At 49.5% G+C, this 18,264-nt stretch overlaps 1 protein-coding gene across 1 annotated transcript in view; it reads left to right on the plus strand.

Moving 5' to 3' along the window:
* Window positions 1-1,450: 1,450 nt before the first annotated feature.
* Window positions 1,451-18,264, plus strand: part of ST14 (ST14 transmembrane serine protease matriptase) — a 42,868-nt gene continuing 26,054 nt past the window's right edge. The window contains exon 1 of the mRNA XM_034666086.1: window positions 1,451-1,674. Within this exon, the coding sequence (XP_034521977.1) occupies window positions 1,594-1,674 (81 nt within the window). The 5' untranslated portion in view covers window positions 1,451-1,593. The remainder of the gene's footprint in view (window positions 1,675-18,264) is intronic.

An 18,264-nucleotide genomic window follows, 5' to 3' on the forward strand; every position in this document is an offset into this window, starting at 1 on the left:
GAAGTCTGTTTGCAGACACTGGGTCCAAACAGGAATGTTGGGAAGCAAGTTTGCAAAGGAAGACAGGTCACACTGTGAGGGCCATGCTAAGGAGGCTGGATTTGATCCAGAAGACAGGCAACGTTTTACAGAAGCTATGGTTTAGGCAGGGTAACTTGACTGCTGTGTCGAGGAGGGATCAGAGGGGAGCAAACTGGAGATGGGAGATTCATTTGCTTCTTACACAAATCCAGGAAAAGGGTGATGAGGGCTTGTATTCAAGGGGTCTTTGAAAAAGGGAGGAAAGAAAGGCTATACGTGTCAGCTCTTGGAGAGAAAGACTTGGCCGGATTGGGACTAATTAGATTCAAGGTATAAGAGGGTGGAGAGTCAACGATAATTCCAAGGTTTTGAGTCTGGGAGACTACTATTACAGCCAGAGGAAAGAGTGGAAGATGGCCAAGTCTGGGAAGGAAGTTGGGGGCTTGTTGATTGCAAAGCAGGGATTTTTATTTTGTTTACTCTTGTTTCCCAGCACCTACAACAGCGCTTAGCATATAATATGTGCTCAGTATTATTTGTTGACTATGTAATACTAGTAGAACACCAATGGAGAAGTTCCCGAGCATGATGTCAATATTAGGAAGGCAGATTTACCCATTTGAAGCCATTAGATGAGATGAGTTGTCAAGAAAGTGTACTGAAAGAAGGGAGGAGGCGGAAGAGACAAGTTTGGGAAACTTGACGTTTAGGGGCCAGAAAGTAGGACCAGAATTCTGGGAAGGCGAGCATTTGGGATGGGATCAATCAGTATGGGAATGTGGCAAATAGGTGAAGGATCCTGGGAACAGGTAAGATTGCATTTGGTGGAGAAACTGAGTCTCTGATCACCCAGCCAGGGAGAGCGGGACACAGACCCCAGTAAGGTCGTAGCAGAGGGGAAGAGGCAGCAGCACGAGGAAGGAGGGCAGTGGCTGGAGGGGGAGGCTGGGTCAAGGAGCACAGTTCTGGTTTTTGTTTGGGTTTGGAGGGGTTATAATTGAGACCTAGTCGTGTAGCAAGATGGAGAGACTGCAGATGCTAGCGGGTGGGATTGAAACCATGGCGGGCATCAAGGAGGCGGATGGAAGGGTTGTCTCCCAGCAGAGAGCGGTGGATTCACTTCTGTTGCTGTTAGGTACTCACCTTGGGCCCATTACGGGCGGGGCACAGTTAATGCTAATGGCCACCACCACGCAGGTCGCCGAGCCTTACTTGTCCCTCACCTTCCTGGCCGTGGCCTGCTGTTTCCCTTTTCCCCGAGGGGAGGAGGCCGCGCGGGGCACTGCGCGGGGCGGGAGCGGGGCGAGGGGGCGGCTGACCTGGGAAGGGAGAGCGGGCGAGGCGGCTGGGCGGCGGGGCGGGCCCCGAGGAGGCCACACCCTGAAACTACCTGCCCGGGACAGGAAGAGTGAGGGCGAGAGCNCCCCGCGGCCCCGCGCCGCCCGCGCGCTCCGCGCCCCCGTGCGCCCCCGAGTGCCCCGCGTTCTCTGCGTCCCCCGCGCCCCGACGGCGATGGGAGCCAGCCACCCGCGGGGACCACGCCTCTGAGACTCGCGACCGGCCACCGGGACCATGAAGAGCAATCGGGCCCGCAAGGACGGAGGGGGCTCCAAGGACCTACGCGCGGGACTCAAGTACAGCTCGCGGCCTGAGGTGGGAGAGGGGCGCGCGCTTGGCGCGCGTCGTCGGGGCCCGGGAAGCCGCCCGGAGTGGCCAGGAGCTGGGCAATGCGAGCGGGCGCCGAGGGCCCCGGGCGCTGCCGCGCCGCGCTTTGTCTTGGCAAAGGGAACCGCTCCATTGCCCATTTGTGGCCCGGGCGCTGGCCGGCCCGACAGGTGGAATTTCCTGTTCTGCCGGTGACTGGCGGACCTCTGGTACCAGCCCTGCCGCGCGCGCCAGCCGGCCACGGTGGAGGCGGCAACCCTAAGGTCCTTGGAGACGCCGAATCTCTCCCCCGGCCTTCCCGGCCGCTCAGTCCTTTCCCCGACCTGAAAAAAGGGCTCCATCTCGGCCCCTCCATTAACTCCGCGCTGTTAGTGCACGTCTGAAAAGAACCAGGGGTGGAGGCACGGAGTGGGGTGGTTTGGGCCGATGAAGGGAGGTTCCCAGGGGGCTTTGAAGCCAGAGCCATCCTTGGCCTCTGCGGGAGTTTGCTTTTTTCCTTCCCGGTCAGAAGGCATTAGGCGACCTTTGTAGAGGGCAACTGGGAGACCAGAGCTAAGATGGTGCCAAGGTGCTAAGGACTCCAGGGTTGGGCTTGCCTGGGCTTCGCGAAGAGGGGATGGAGCCCTTTGGGAAGGTGAGTCTCTGGGAAGGGATGTGAAAACATGTGTCTTGATCCTTTTGGAAGATCCCAAAGCTGGCAGCTCTTGTTTGACAGACAAAACAATGAGAGACCTCTTGAAAGATCTGAAGGACGTTAAACCTTAATGCAAAGAGTTGGGAATGGGTTGTTCTTTTACTGAAGGACACACCCACGGGTGGCACCCAGGTGGGACTAGCAACCAGGCCTCTACCTCTGTCCAGCTGGGACCCTGGGTTTCCCAAAATACCAGTGAACTCCAGCTCACAGCTGACTCTGAGTGGGCGCTGAGAGGCAGGGGCTGTTTGGGGAGGGAGCGTTCCCCTCTGCAAGTGATGGGGGGCTCTGCACCACCGGCTCTCACTTTCTCTCATGCCCTGGTCCAGGAACACCTGCTGCCCCACATCGTGGCCATTGCTCCACGGTAGGCCAAATTTTGTAGCTCTCTGAAATCAATTCCTTTTCTGCAAGTGGCCTGGTGACTTAGGGAGTTTGCAGAAGACCAGATCCTGGGGCTACTGTGGTTAGCCAGACCCCAAATAGCCACCAAGGCTGGGCTGCTCTTGTTTTCGCCACATTTCACTTCCTGTGTGGAAGAAAGCACAAACAGGGCAGCCAGCCTGGAGGCTTGGGACTGGGTTCCTGCCGAGCCTCCCTGCTTGAGGCCGGTTCACCCCGATGTGTGCCTTTTATTTTCCCTTCTTGTAACTGCCATGTTTATGAATCCCTGATAATTGCCTGCTGGGGCTCTAGCCTCCTGCCTGCTTAGCAGAGGGCCTGCTGTTTGATATTTGTTATTTCAGGGCTGTTTTTTCCCCCCTCAACTTCCCTTTCTGGGATTCACAGTCTTGTCTGTGCTGCCCCTCTAGCCACACTCCCTCTTGACCGGGGGGGGGGGGGCAGGCCGGGCTCATCTCCGCACTCCTCTCCGAGCCACCATGACAGCCAGCTTTCTCTTGTCACCTGCAAGCCCTTGCTTATTTTTCCCCGTGGTCCCTGCTGGTTTTCTTATCTTCTGTGAAGCTCACACGTTCTCTCTTCCATCGGGTTCTCCCCTCCACCTCTGATTCTGCGATTTTCCTTCACATGGACCACTCTGTCATTTTTCCTGCCAAGCTCCATTGAACCAACTCTGTACCTAATCCCAGGCCAGGGATTCTTGGAGGGAGGTTCTCAAAGACAAATAAGATGTAATGGCTTCCCTTAAGGAAATCACAGTCTTGAGAGCCATGCTTAGAGACATGTGCAAAAATTAGATGTGCTGCAGTGTGTCCTGAAGAAAGTAGCCGACTATGCCCAAAGTGCGTTTCCATTTCTCCAGGAAGTCTTCAGCTGTTCCTTCCCATCCCAGGCCTTAGCAGAAATCTCATTCCCTGGATCACCTTGCAGTGTTTGCAGTCAGGGTCTGCAGCCTCAGCCTTGACCTGTTCCCTGACCAGGAGGTGCACCTTCTGCCCCTGGTTTTGCCCTGTGTGTCCGCAGAGCCTGGCTGGGTCATACTGAGCCCCACAGGAGGACTCTTGCTTTTGAGTTCCATGTTCTGGCTACTTCCATTCCTGCACGGGTGGCGAAAGGTTCTGTCTGGAGGTTCTTGTATATGGCTGCATCCTTCCCAAGGCCGATGACTGTGGGCCTTGCCCCGCCCCAAGCTGTTCCCATCGAGCAGAAAGTGGCCACCTGAGTGTTCCCTACTGTCCCCAGGGCCCTGATGTACACATCGTGTCTGGGGATTGTGTGAACACTCCCTCCATGATAGTAGGTGTACAAATGCCAATTATTACGGCCAGCTATGAGAACTGAGAAGCCTGCCTCACGGAGTGTCTGGGCCCTCGTTGAATATCTGCTGGAGCTATAAACGTGCTTTGACAACCATTGGTGCCTTCTCAAGTCAGGAGTGTGCTATGTAGGACTCAGAACTAGGTATATGGAGACCAGGATTGGGAAGTCAGGTGTGGGGGCTGGGCTGTCCAGCTCTGGCTATGCGGGGAGTCATCTCTTTGTGAACTGGTCACACATTCACTCATCCATGGAACAAATATGTATTAGCTACCCACTACTGAGCACGTGCCAGGTACTGGACAGTAACCCTGAGAAAGACCCGGTCAGAGACCCCTGCCTGCAGGGAACACCGAGTATAGTGTGGAGGACAGGGAATTAAGTTCTGTGTGTATGGGAAGTACTAGATTCCAGAGAAGCCCAGGGGCTGCTTAGGAGGCATCCACCTCGGGCTCGAAGGGTCAGGGTAGGGGAATGGGGGCATGTGGTCATCTAGGATGCGGTGGCCGGAGTGGCCAACAGGGAGCCAAGACCCGGTGTCTCCACTTTCCTGGCAGGTGATCTCAGAGATGTTACCTAATGTCTCTAAGCCTCAGTTTCTGTGACTATAAAATGGGGATGACGTGTGTGATAGATTTGTTGCAAGGATAGAAAGGGATACTTTACATCACAGCTCTTTGTAAGTTACAGCACGGTGTACGCGTCACACCTGTTGGATTTCTGGGCTGGAAAAGGCCTGGAGACTGGTGTCCAGGCCATCAGGAAGGTGATGTGTATCAGTAGGCATGCGTAGAGGCCAAGAACTCGGGCTGGCACTGAGGCACTGGCCTCCCAGAAGTGCCGGCTGCCCTGTCGAACACAGGCCTCTCTCTGAGGAGTTTTGGGAAATGAGAGCACCCTTTATTGGAGCGTCTATGGGAAAGATCCTTCTACGGGAAGGAAATGTGAGCCCACGACCACTGTAACTGCCTCCTCCTTCCCTTCTTCCTCCCCCCTCCCATACAACACAAAACTTTGAAACAACTTCCTTCTTTCTGGGTTCTCTTGAGCGCGTGCCGAGCTCTCTCAGAGGCCCCTGTGCCGGGACAGTGTGTGCAGGGGGTGAAGGGAGAGCAGGGAGGGTGGGCAGTGGGAAATTGGAATGGTTCTTTAGGTGGGGACCCGCCTCCCGGCTTCTGTGAATGAACGGGGAGCCTGCCTACGGCAGGGGACCTCCTTGCACCTTGGTCCTGGGAAGACCTGGACCTTCTGGCTTCATTTAGGAGATGGGGAAACTGAGGAAGAGAAGACAATGCTAGCTTCGTAGCTGCCCAGATCAGAAGCCTGGGGCGTCTAAACCCATGGGACCATCCACAGTGGGGGTGTGTGTGTGGGGGGGTCTGCCCAGAGCCGGCTTGTTTGTTGGTGGCGGCCCTGCATCATCACAGCCTCCCCCACCTGGGCTTCTCATGCTGCGGCCCCAGGGGGCGTGGCTGCCAGCACTGTGGCCGTGGCTGTGGCTGGTGGCCGCTGTGGTGCTGGAGTTCCCCTGGCGTCAGTTCCTTCTCTGGCCTCTGGTGCTGCCCAGACTGTTGGCTTGTCTCTTCTAAGAGAGAAAGTCTGTTCTTTGAAGAAGAGAGTGTGACCGACCCCCTCAGCCCGGGGCCTAAAGATGTTGCTTCTGACATTGTACTTATGCTGCTGGAGTGTTTACGTCATTGCTAGCATTTGGTGAGCATATGCCATGTATTATGTCTCTTAGTATTCTCATTACCCCTTCATAGGTGAGGAAAGTGGAGCACAGAGAGGCTAAGTCACTTGCCTAAGGTCACAGAGTGAAACAGCAGTGGGATTGGAATTTGAAGCCAGGTAGTCTGGCTCTGCTGTGCTCTCCTTGGCCTGCTAGTGTCAGACGGTGCGCTCGGGACTGAATGTGTTACTAAGGGTAAGAATTAGTTTGCTTGGGTAGAAACTGGATTTCTCTTCTTAGGATGTTTCTGAGATGCTGGGGGCTTACCATAATTTTGTACATGGGAATGGGAACTTCTGGGCTTCTCTGGGAATTCTCACTCAGGCTGGCGGTGGTGAGAAAATACTTGGGGTTTGTTCAGAGTTCTCAGACAGTAATTGCCCCTTTTTCTTTGTTAAGAACTTTTCCAGAAGCAGGTCTCTACTAAAAGTTCTGTCTTGGAATCTCATATTTTCGGAATTTGCTTATTCTGTCCAGGTTTAGCAACAGAATCTTTAGTTTCCTTGGGACAGTTGGCAGACTGGTCAAAATCTCGGATCCTTTGTTTCTCTAAGATGGTGACGTTAGTGGAAAGTAGAGCAGAGTATGATTACAACCATTTCTACCCATCACTCAATATGTGTATTTCAGTTCATTATATCTCTCTCTTCTCGCAGCAACTCTAAGGGGAAAAAAGCCCAGTTTACAGATGAGAATACTGAGGCTCAAAAGATTTGCATAATGGCCCAAAGGCAATTAGAGGTATACCAGGGTTCAAACCAAGAGCTGTGTTGACTTCAAAGCCTAGATCTTAACCGCAAAGCCATTATACAGTTGTATTCCAAAGATGATGGTGATTGATGCGTATCCCCAGCAAAATACTGGAACACGTCATTAAACAGAGAGTGGCGAACGCCAGGCGCCAACACAAGTCCACAAAAACCTTTCACACCAAACTCGTCTGGTTTCCCCTTTTGATGAGGTTACTCATCTGGTAGACCAGGAGACAGGCTGGAGAAGTGATTTCAACAAGGCTTTGAACAAAATGTAGCTTTATTTATTAATACACATGATTATGATCATAAAGGCAGTTTCGAAATGAAAAAAGCAAAGATTCACCTACCCAAGCCAACAAATCGGGTTGTTTATATTTTTCATGCCCCCTTACCTGCCTTCCATATGCATATGTTTATCAAGTTCCTTATGGTGGAGACAGTTTTTGTCCTGCGGAATTGCTGTACTGGTCTTCTATCTGCTTGGCCTGATGGAGGCCCCAGGTATGAAAGACAGTGAAGTCTGGTGGATTCGAGTCCGACTGTGCCTAAGGGGGTCCATTCACAGACCATGTCACTCTGTGCCATGGCCTGGGGGCTGCTCCTGCCTCCTTCCTGGGTTCTGGGCCGTTTCTTGTTTACTAACAATTCTGATGGAGTACTGGAGCATTTGCTTATCAGCTTGGTAGATGACAGCCTCCTGGGAGGGAACGGCCAATACCTCGGATGACTTAATTCTGAGTCAGAAGGACCTGGACAGACTGCATGGCGGGGTGTCAGGAATTGTGTCCACCTGTGTTTGGAGTAAATGCTGTGCTTTCGTGCACCACCCTAACTGTGGAAACTAAAACCACCTCCCTCCCACGGTTGGGATGTGAGGAGGAGAGTGAGGAAAAGCGAGCAGGGCACCACGGTAGAGCCAATATTTTGAGTCAATGGCAAGCTCCATAAAAGCCAGGCGCGTTCTGTGGCTCCCTAAAATGTAAAGGAAATTCCCCTTCCCCATTTTTTTAATTTGGTTATACCCTTTAAAATTATTATTAAAAAGACGAATATATACATATTTAAAGGAAATTTGGATAACTCAGATAAATAAAAAGAATTGAGAAAATGAGGGAAAGTGCCCTAGAAAGGCATTTTAATAATTTGGTATTGCCTATGCATTTTTCTAAAAGAAAAAAGTTGCTTTTTTTCTGAATACAAAAGTTAGGAAGGTTTTTGTTTGTTTGTTTTTTGTTTGTTTGTATCAAGCAATATAGAAATATGCAAAGTAGAAAGTGAAATTCCTCTGAAATTCTTTCCCCTGGGTTTTATAACCCCTATAAATAGTTTGGGTTATATTTTCCCACAGTCTTCCCCCCCGCCCAAAGATTTTATTTATTTATTTATTTGAGAGAGAGAGGCAGAGCGAGAGCATGAGCAGGCGGAAGGGCAGAAGGAGAGGGACAGGCAGACAGGGGGCCTGATTCTGGGCTTGATCATGAGCTGATCCTAAGGCAGACGCTTAACTGACTGAACCAACCAGACGCCCCTCTCCCAGTCTTTTATGCACGGACTAGTACCTAAGTGCATGTTTATATATATGTGACATGTATTCTGCCCAAAACGGAATCATAATGTAATTCCTATTCTGTAGCTAGAGCCATGGTTGTAATCAATTAATGCGTCAAACATTCTTATTTATTTATTTATTTAAAAAATTTTATGTATTTATTTATTTGAGAGAAAGAGGAAGGGGTGGGGGAAGGGGTGGCAGAGGGAGAGGGAGAAGCAGACTCCCTGCTGAGCAGGGAGCCCTACGCAGGGCTGAATCCCAGGACCCCGGGATCATGACCTGAGCCGAAAGGCAGAGCCACTCAGGCGCCCCTGGGTCAAACATTTAACTGTGTTAACCCATCTGGGATTGTGGAACAAGACAGCCCATTTCTCCTTTCCTTAAAGAGCAGGTGGTTGACCTTGAGACAGTGAGAGGCTGGGACTGGGGGGTACTTGGGGTACTAGCAAACCCTTGGGAAGTTACCTGACTAAAACAGAGGAGGAGGGGCCCTCCTTGGGCACCTCTCAGAGGAGACACCAGAGTTGAGTTTAGAGGGATGGCAAGTGCCTACATATCTTTGACTTTTTTTTTTTTCCATTTAACATTGTATCTTAGAGTTTTTCACGGTATTACCTACCCTTCGTTTATTATTATTTATTTTTATTATTTGGATGTGCTAATGGAATGTGTTACTGGACGATTAATGGAAATAGAGCCATCGAAATAGGGGAGGTAATTGACAAACAGCCCCTGTGGAGACCGCACTGGTCCCATGTTTGAATTATGCTGTTGAATTCTGGGCACCGTGTCTTCCTGGGAATATTGTTACCTGTGAGGTTGGAGACCGCCAGAGGTTTAGAAAACACATCGTTTGAATCATTGATTGGAACGTGTTTAGCCAGATCAGCGGCGGACTCAGAGCTTGACTGCCAACTTGGAGTCTTTCAGGCGCTGTCCAGGGCGGGAGCTCTCTGGCTGGTCCTATTGCACGACTAACATACAGCGGTTATTGTGATGCTGGTCACATTGGTGTGACCAGAGAGCTTCCTAAGATTGGCAAGAAAGGAAAATACTATCCCCTCCCAACCCCTTTCCAAAGGATGGCCGGGGGAAGGACCGGAGGAGATGAGACCGTGTCTACAGTCCATCCCAGCTCTAGGAATGTGATTCCAAGCACACACTTTGCAGTCTTCACCTCTTTCCTGTCCTTCTGCTTGCACCACAGGGATTCTGGCTCCCGAGTGTGGACTTGGGCCTCCAGGCGCCTTCCCTTCAGGGCCATGCTTTCTTGTTTGCTTATCCAGGTCTCTCACTCACAATGACCCTTCGGTTTATTACTCTATAAACGTGCCTGAGCAGAGCCTTTGGGACTAGATTAGTCGGTTCCAGGAAGCGGGTGGGCTTGGGGCTATCCCACTAACTTCTGCAGATCCCTGCAGATCCCTGGGTCCACCGAGGCAGCTGTTAAAAAGGGTGCACGGAAAAGCTGTTAGACTTTCCCACTAACTTCTGCAGATCCCTGCAGATCCCTGGGTCCGCCGAGGTAGCTGTTAAAAAGGGTGCACGGAAAAGCTGTTAGACCGCGATGCCTGCGTGGAATACTACTCAGCGCTAAAAGGCACGAGCTCCTGGCGCCTACGATGACTCAAATGATTCTCCAGGGAATTCTGCGGAGTGAAAGAAGCCAGCAATCTTAAAAGATTATATGCTGGATGATTCATTTATAGAATATTTTTGAATGGACGATTTTAGAATGGGAGGATGGAGCTGCGGGGAGGGGGCAGAGAGGAGGGGGCGTGGCTACAGAAGGGCGGCGGCCGCAGGACCTACGCCTATGATCAATTACGTGGAACTTAATACACACACACCAATGAATACGAGTAGAATGAGAAACCTCCATCACTGGATTATATCAGTGTTATGGTATTATAATACAGTTTTACAAAAGTTACCGTTGGGGGAAACTGGGCAGAGTGTACAAGGGATCTCTCCTTGTGTTATTTCTTATCGAAGCACGTGAACCTAGTTCTCTCAATAAAAAATGCAGTAAATGAAAAAAGCACCAGCCTGTGAAATAGGGATGTGGGTTCAGCGAAAAGTCCAGGAAAAGAATCATGGCGCTGCCCTCACCTCTCGGCTTTCTTGTTTCATTTCGGGTGTAATCTCTGGTTGTGCTGCTGCTGGCAGACGCCATTTGCTTCCTGAATCTGGGGACTCAGGGGCCGGAGGGGTGAGAGCCGCCGCGGCTGGAAGACGATCTCAGGAGAATAAGGACACGGCCCAGGCAGACGAGGAGGATGAAGAGCCAGGGGTAGGGCAGGGGCTGCTGGTGGAGTTCTCTCCCACCTGATCTGGAAGCAGAGGGGGAATTCTCAGGTTCAATTAGAAAAGTGACTGAGTCCTGGGGGGAACGTTTAATTGAAGACAAGGAGAGGAAGAGGCTGGGAGAGTCCACACTTAGGTGGGGCTGCCCAAAGCAGGTGGCCAGGCCAAGGCTGACAACAGAGAGCTTGGGAGGCTGTCAACAGAACCCTGGGGTGTGGACTGACTATTCTCTCCCCTTCCAGGTAGATGAAGGTACCTTGGGGATATGAGTCTGGAAACTCTCCTGGGCCCTGGTACCTGGGAGATTCCCAGCTTGCCATGGGTAGGCTCCCCAAGAGCGGAAAGAGAGGTCCCTCAATCAATCAACCACCCAATCAAGAGCTACCTCTGGCGGAGGTCATGGAGGGGGTTGGGGAGAGAAGCAGTATGAAGAAGAAACGGCGGTACCCTGACCCCCTAGGACTGCCTGGTCTTAGCATGGCAATAGGGTATGACTGATGCCAAGGGGTGGTACAGATCATAAGGGAGGTGAGGTTCCAAGAGAAAGTACTGTGGTGAAGGTGTTCTATGCAAGTTTCCTGGAGGGGCAGAGCCTTGGGCTGTGTTTCCAAGGGCAGGTGAGTTTGGTAGGTGGTGAGGAGAGCAGAGCCATTCTAAGTGGGCAGGATGGGAGCAGCTTCCCAGCTCCTTACAGGTGTGGGGACCTCCTGGTTGAGGGGCAAGGTCAGAGGTGGGGGGAGTCAGCACTCCTAGACCAGTGTTGGAGGGGTGGAAATGCATATATAGTGTTGGGCAAGCCCTCTCACCGCTTGGGCCCCAGAAACCGGTTTTGTCATAGGTAGAGTTTTATAGTGTTCTTTAAGGCAGTTCCTCTGTGCACTCCAGTGTGCTTGTCTGTACACTGGGGGAGAAGGGGTGATAGTTGACCCCCTTGAAAGGCAGCAGGGTGTCCACCCCTTGGGATCAGGAATTCCGCCCTGCCACTTTTTAGCTCTCTGGGGTTACCTATCCTTTACTAAGCATTTCCTCATCTGGAAATGAAACCCAGTTGTAGGAATGAAAGATAATCTGTATTTAAAATGCCTAACATGGCACAAAGATGCACAGAAATCATGCATATGTTTGTGGTGGCCTTTTCCTCCCTCCCAGAGCTGTGAGGCACGTGGACGATGGGGGTGAGAGCCCTGGTAACCATCAGGGCATCCCCAGAGCCTCCGTGGGTTTTGGCCTCTTTCTTATTGCTGCCCAGGAAGGCCTTTGGTTAGGTGTCGTCTAACTCCGTGGCTTGGAAACCTGTCACAGACCTTCAGGGCAGTGTTCAAGGAGTAGTCTGGATGCCCTCTGGGTCCTGAGGCTACTTGAGCCAGTCTGTTTATTATTTTATTATTTTGAGGCTCTGCAAAAAATTGCATTCAAAATGGATTTTTAAAAAGACTTATTTATTTACTGGAGAGGGGGAGGAAGGGGCAGAGGGAGAGGGAAAGGGAATCTCCAAGTGGACTCCCTGGTGAGTACAGAGGCGGATGCGGGCTCCATCCCAGGACCCCCCCCCCAATCATGAACTGAGCCGAAATCAAGAGGCAGCTGCTCAATGGATTGAGCCACCCAGGCGCCCCTGAAATGGATTTTAATGTTTTAAAAAATGTTTTGGAAATGACAGGAAACTTGACGTGTAGATGGAAGCCTAGAATGTAAGTTGATGGCAGACTTGATGTCTTTGCTAGGTGAGTTCCCTTTAGGCTGAGAGGGTGCAGAGGTCCCTAGAAGGGCTCTCTTCTCTTCCCCAGGCCAGTCCCTACCTTAGTCAGAGGAGAGGAGGGGAGGGATGGGAGCTCGGACAGGAGCATGAGGCCTTCCTGGTGCTTTTGATCAGGGTGACAAGAGGGCAGGGGACACGGGCTACCTTTGAGGCTGCACGGTTGTTTTGTTTATTTCATTGTAATGTTTTGAACTTGAACTCCAGGTGTTTGACCAGACCAGAGGGAGGAATGGGCCTTGTTCGCTTTAGGCAGATGGATGGACTGTGGGTGGAGAAATGAGAATCGAAGGGCGATAGTAGGGAGGCCTCTGTCATTAGCAGGAATCAACTAATTATGTTTTACAACACCTCTACTTAGGAGGCTGTAAGGGGTTATTAACCCACTTTTTAGAGGGGAAAACTGAGGCACAGTGAGACATATTTGCCCCTGTGGCTCAGAGTTCTCAGGCCTGACCCCTCATCCACGTGATATCCAACCCAACCCCTTGAAAAGGAAAGAAGGGATTTGGATCTGGTGGACCTGCTCTCAGTCTGTTTTCTGTTCCCTTACGGGGTCTTGCTGCAGGGGTGTGTGGTCCTGGGCCTGCGGCTGAGTGGGCAGGGTCTGGGCCGTGCAGGGAGCTGGGAAGGGGACACAGTGTGACGCTTGCAGCAGCCAGATACTGGCTGTGAGAAGACTGCTGAGTTTCTGTGCAGACAGAGTGCCCACAGTGGCTGAGTCAGGCCCCGGGGACTTTCCTTCTTGCTCTGACCAGGTGGACAGAGTTGTGGTTTACTTCCTTCAGTAGAAACTGTGGGCTGTGGGTCAGCTTTTTGCTCCCCTACATGGCTTGGGGTCACAGATGCACAGGTAATTCTGGATCCTCCTTGAGGCTCTGAAGCCTCACCCATTTCCCAGAAGCTGCTTCTGGTGGGGCAGCTGAGGAAAGGGACGGGGTCAAAGGGCGAGGGTGAGAGGGCTGGGCACCAAAAAGTGGAAAGGTTTAGGGAGTCCGCCACCGCTGAGCCGGCTTTGGCTGGGAGTGCGCCTCTCTGAGGAGCTCGGGTCGCAGCCTCAGGGACTTTGGGGTGATGCTGATCGCCTGTTCTGGGACCCTCTTGTGGGAGGGTCCCTGGGCGAGAAGCAAAGCCCGGCCCGTAGAGCAGGTTCCTTGCACGCAGGTGGTGAAAAATCGGGCGGGTGAAACTCAACCTCGCGGGCCCCTCTCACAGCAATGGCAAGTGGGTGAGCCAGGCAGGCAGCCTCTGGGAAATGGCAGGCGGCCTTTCTTGAACTGTCAGGTTCCTAAGAATAACCTGGGGATCTTGTTAAACTTTCAGATCCCAGGGCCCTGCCCCTGACCTCCCACATCAGAATCTCCGGGGAGAGGGGCTTGGGAATCTGGATGCCGGGCAAGCACTGTGTTTGCTTTTTTTATTCTTTTATGATTTTTCATGACCTGACAAGCCTGGGAAATGCTGAAGTGGTATGATCATGGGAACCGGAGCCTCTCGTGGGTTTCTTGAGACTCTAGCTTCTGTGGGATCGATTGCCTCAGTGTGGTGAGTGGGTGGAGGATTTCACTCTGGGCTTTCTTTCCCTTCTCATTTGTCCCCTCGGTCATCCCTTGATGAACAAATCAAGTGTCCACTCTGTGCTGGTCGCTGGGAAGTCTCTGCCCTCAGGGAGCCTGTGCATGGGCTGGCCGTTCTCTGTCCGCAGCGGCCGAGTTTGGAGAGAGCCCAGCTAAGCAGGGACCCATTTCCCTTCCTAATCAGCAACGGGAAAAAGAGGCCTGTCTCCAGGGTCACCTTTGGTGGGTCAGTTCTGTGCACGTCTGTGCTCAGCATCGCCCAGGATGACCAATACAGTGCTAGTGTTCGGAGGTCATCCCTTGCTCTGTTGTCCCAGGTGACTTTGCACCGTGGTGTGTTTGTAGGGACTTTGGCCAGGATTGGACTTGAACTGGCATCAGGGGATGGCCCCGGGAGTGACGCTGGCTTTGTCTTGCTCCTTGCAAAGGAGGGCTTCTTCGAGTGCTACAGAATACCTCCTCACCTTGGAAAACCATTACAGAGGCTCCTACTGTGCTTTCCTGCTCGAACAATCTGAGGGATGTTCGCACGACTGTGCTGGTGGTGATGACATCGCAGAATTGGGACCCATCTCATCTGGTGGTGGGTACTCTAGCCACGGAAGCTGGAGGGGGAGAGCATCTGCCACAAGTCAGTGACAGAGCTGGCGGTGTCACGTGAAGCCAGCCACCCTTGTCCTCGTCTCAGGTCGGAGCAAAACACCTGTGTCTCCAGCCAGTGACATCACCTCTGCCCTTGATCTTGATCTTCAGCAGAAGCAGATTACCAGTTGTTGTGTGATGTCATCCCAGGGCTCCGAGTGACTTCTTCGGTGTTTAGTTTCCTATCCTGCCTTCCCATCAGGTCCCACCCAGCTGTAGCCAAACAAGGAACAAACTTAAAAAAAAAAAAAGTCTGGCATGAAGATTAATTCTGTTTTTCCCCATCCACTCTGATTGAAATCTTGGGTAGATTTTTGGATAGTCAGTGTTATTTTTGCTGTTTACAAATATACACACTTCCAGTTGCTTTTCTCCAGTGAAGAGCACATTCTGAGGTACCAGTGGCAAGTTCTGGCTTTGGATTTGCTGCTCCCTGGAGCCCGTGGGAGGGTGGGACCTGGAGAATTGGAGCTGGTGACAAGGGACCCAGAGGAAGATTCCTTTCAAAGTGGAAGGATTTTTTTGGTTGACTTGGACACTAGGTTTTGTTTGCTTAACATTTAGCTTTCAGTTCTGGTGAGGTTTTTATTTGATGGGATTCAGGTGGCTGTAAGAGTCTTTCCTATATCATCAAATACCATCTGTAAGTCATTTTCTTTTGGACAGTCCCTGGATTTCTGGACTGTACCCCCTGTTTCCTCCAGGAAGTTGGCTGGAAATGGTGGTAATCATCTTGTCCCTGCAACCTGCCCCTTGGGTTCTCCCCCTTCAACCCTCCAGGTTTTCGTTTGTGTGCTCCACACCCTTTATGTGCATCTGTCCTTGGGGAAGTCATTCTTTGCTCTCGACTGAGCTGGCCTTGAGCCATCCTGTTTCTGGGGACTCTGGCCGGTGCGAATTGGCCGCCAGAGTTACGTGGCCTCTATCTCTCTTCATGATAAGCAATCACCTGGCTTCACGGCACTGAGATTTTATGTGCACCTGCTGATGTGTTTACTTTTATGAAAGAGAGAAATGAGAGGCAGAAGCAGGCACTGGCATACTTTGTCTTCCGTTGGCTTTATGGCCCTGCAGAGAGATTGGTATGTGTGGAGAGATGGTTATGTGTGCAGTTAAGACCTAGTGGATGGGAGCTCCTTCCATGTGCAGGCCTGAAACCCCATGTGGGGTTGGAAGGACATAGCTTTGCTGCTTTACTGACTTCACTGCCTTTGCGACTTTGGACAGGTCACTCCCTCTTTGTCAGCCTCAGTTTCCTTATCAATAAAGTGACTAGGTTAGGCAGGATGATCTCTAATATGCCTAAGAATGGAACCTAAGAATGCGTAAGAATAGAGTAGGGTTATAAAAGGAAGCAGTCTAGTTACTGATTAAACAGCATATCTGGGCTGAGTGGAGCCCCAGAATTCACATTGCAGGAATAACCAAGGCCCTGCCATTGGCAGTCCAATGCTGACAGCTTTGCTCTACAGCAGGGCTGGGGGTGGCCCCTGGGGTCCACTGTCCATGCTGTCAGCCACTTTCCCCTTCCCAAGGAGCTTGCTTTCCATTTCCCTTAATACCTGCTTCCTGAGTTCCTGAAGCTGATCCCATTGGGAGGTAGAAAACCGGGATCAAATCCAGGTCTGCCACCAAGTAGCTGTGTGTGGTCTTGCGGTCGTCATTTCTCCCTGCCTTATCTATAGAGTGGGAGTGATGGCACCAGCAATCAAAGGAATCAATGAATGATTCCAGGATTGTCGGGAGGATCAGGTAAGAAAATATTGTGAAATTACTCTGAAAATTGGAAATAAACTTCCTAAGCTATTATTTTGTTACATTTTATCTAACACATGTAAACATACACACACTCTATTCAGAGAGTCTAGCCAAAGCCTTACTATTTTTTCATTTGTAAACATGATTAGACTACCAAGGGCCATTGGGCATTTAATGAAAATCTACACCCTGAAAAGAGAAAGGCAAAGACAAAGTTCTGAACGTAAAAAAAAAAAAATCTAGTTGGTATCCTAAGAAAGAGCAAGAAGGTAGTGCATTCATAAAATAAGAAAGGCTGCTCTAAAAAGTTAATAAAGTTAATAAAACATCAGTCTTGGAAGTGAAATATATGATTTTTGAAATTAAAAAAAAGATTCATTGCCTTTATAATAAGGTTTGAGATAGGGTGACATTGGTCTTCCAGTTTTGTTCTTTTTATTCAGAGTCTTCTGCATTTCCATATGAATTTCAGAAGCACTTCTGCAATTTCTTCAAAACGCATGCTGAGATTTTGATCAAGATTATATTGAATCTCTAGACATATTTGAGAATAGCCAAATCTATTGAGTCTTCCAATCCATGAACATGGGATATTACTTCATTTATTTAGGTCTTTTAAAAAGTTTCTCTCAGCAGCGTTTCGTATTTTTTAGTGTACAGGTCTTGTGTATCTCTTGTCAGATTTGCTCCCTAAGTATTTCATGTCGATGTTGTAAATAGTATTTAAAAATTTTTTAAATTTCAATTGGCCGTTGTTTAATATATAGAAATACAATTGATTTTTGTATATTAGTTTTGTATCCTGCAACCTGGTTAAACTCATTTAGTATTTCAAAAGCTTTTTTGACATACAAAGCTACAGTAATGAAAACAGTACGGTATAAGAATAAACATACATAAGGAGGTCAGTTGAACAGAATGAGTCTGGAAATAGGCCCACATTAAACATACATAAAGAGATCAATGGAATAGAATGGAGTCTGAAAATAGACCCATAACTATATGGACAACTGAACTAAAAAATTAAAATTTTTTTTTAGTTTTTAAGTAAGCTCTGTCCCCAACATGGGGCTTGAATTCGCGACCCTGAGATCAAGAGTTGCGTGCTCTACCAACGGCCAGTCAGGCGCCCCTTGGACAACTGATTTTTGATAAAGATGAAAAGGCAACTCAGTAGGCAAAGGATGGTCTGTGCAACAAATTATAGTGGAACAATTGGATATCCATATGAAAAAAGAAAGGAAGAAACAAAGAAAGAAAGAGAACTTTCATCTAGACCTTGCATCAGATAAAAATTTTTTTAAATTCAAAATGGGTTATAAGTCCAAATGTAAACCAGAAACTGTTGGAAGAAAACATAGGAGAAAATCTTTGTTGTTTTGGATTAGGCAAAGATTTCTTAGATACAACTCCAAAACCACAGTCCATAAAAGAAAAACTTGACAAATTGAATTTCATCAAAATGAAAATCTCTTCTTCAAAAGACTCTGTTAAGAGAATGAAAATATAAGCCACAGACTAGGAGAAAATCTTTGCAAATTATATATCTGTTAAAAGACTTGTATCCAGAATATATGGAAAGAACTGTCAAAACTCAGTAATGTGAAGATAAGCCGACCAATTTTAAAAACTAGGGAAAAGATTTAAAAAGACACTTCTCCAAAGAAGACAAACAGATGACAATTTAAGCCCATGAAAAGATGCTCAACATCATTAGTCATCAGGGAAAAGCAACTTAAGACCACAGTGAGATACCACCCTATTATCTATTAGAATGGCTAAAATGAAAAAGATTGACCATACCAAATGTTGGATAGGATGTGGACAATGGGGAGTCCTCGTATGCTTCTGATGGGAATGTAAAATGATACAGTTGCTTTGGGAAAGAATTTGGCGGCTTCTTACAAAGTTAAAAATACACCTGTCATGCAAACTTGCTATTCCACTCATAGGTATCTATCCAAGAGAAATGAAAGCATATGCCAATATGAGGATTTGTACAGGAATGTTTATAGCAGCTTTATTTGGAATAGTCTCAAATTAGAAATCCCAAATGTTCATCAACAGATGAATAGGTTAACAAATTATT

This window comes from Ailuropoda melanoleuca, chromosome 8, assembly GCF_002007445.2.
Source record: "Ailuropoda melanoleuca isolate Jingjing chromosome 8, ASM200744v2, whole genome shotgun sequence".
Taxonomy (NCBI): Eukaryota; Metazoa; Chordata; class Mammalia; order Carnivora; family Ursidae; genus Ailuropoda; species Ailuropoda melanoleuca.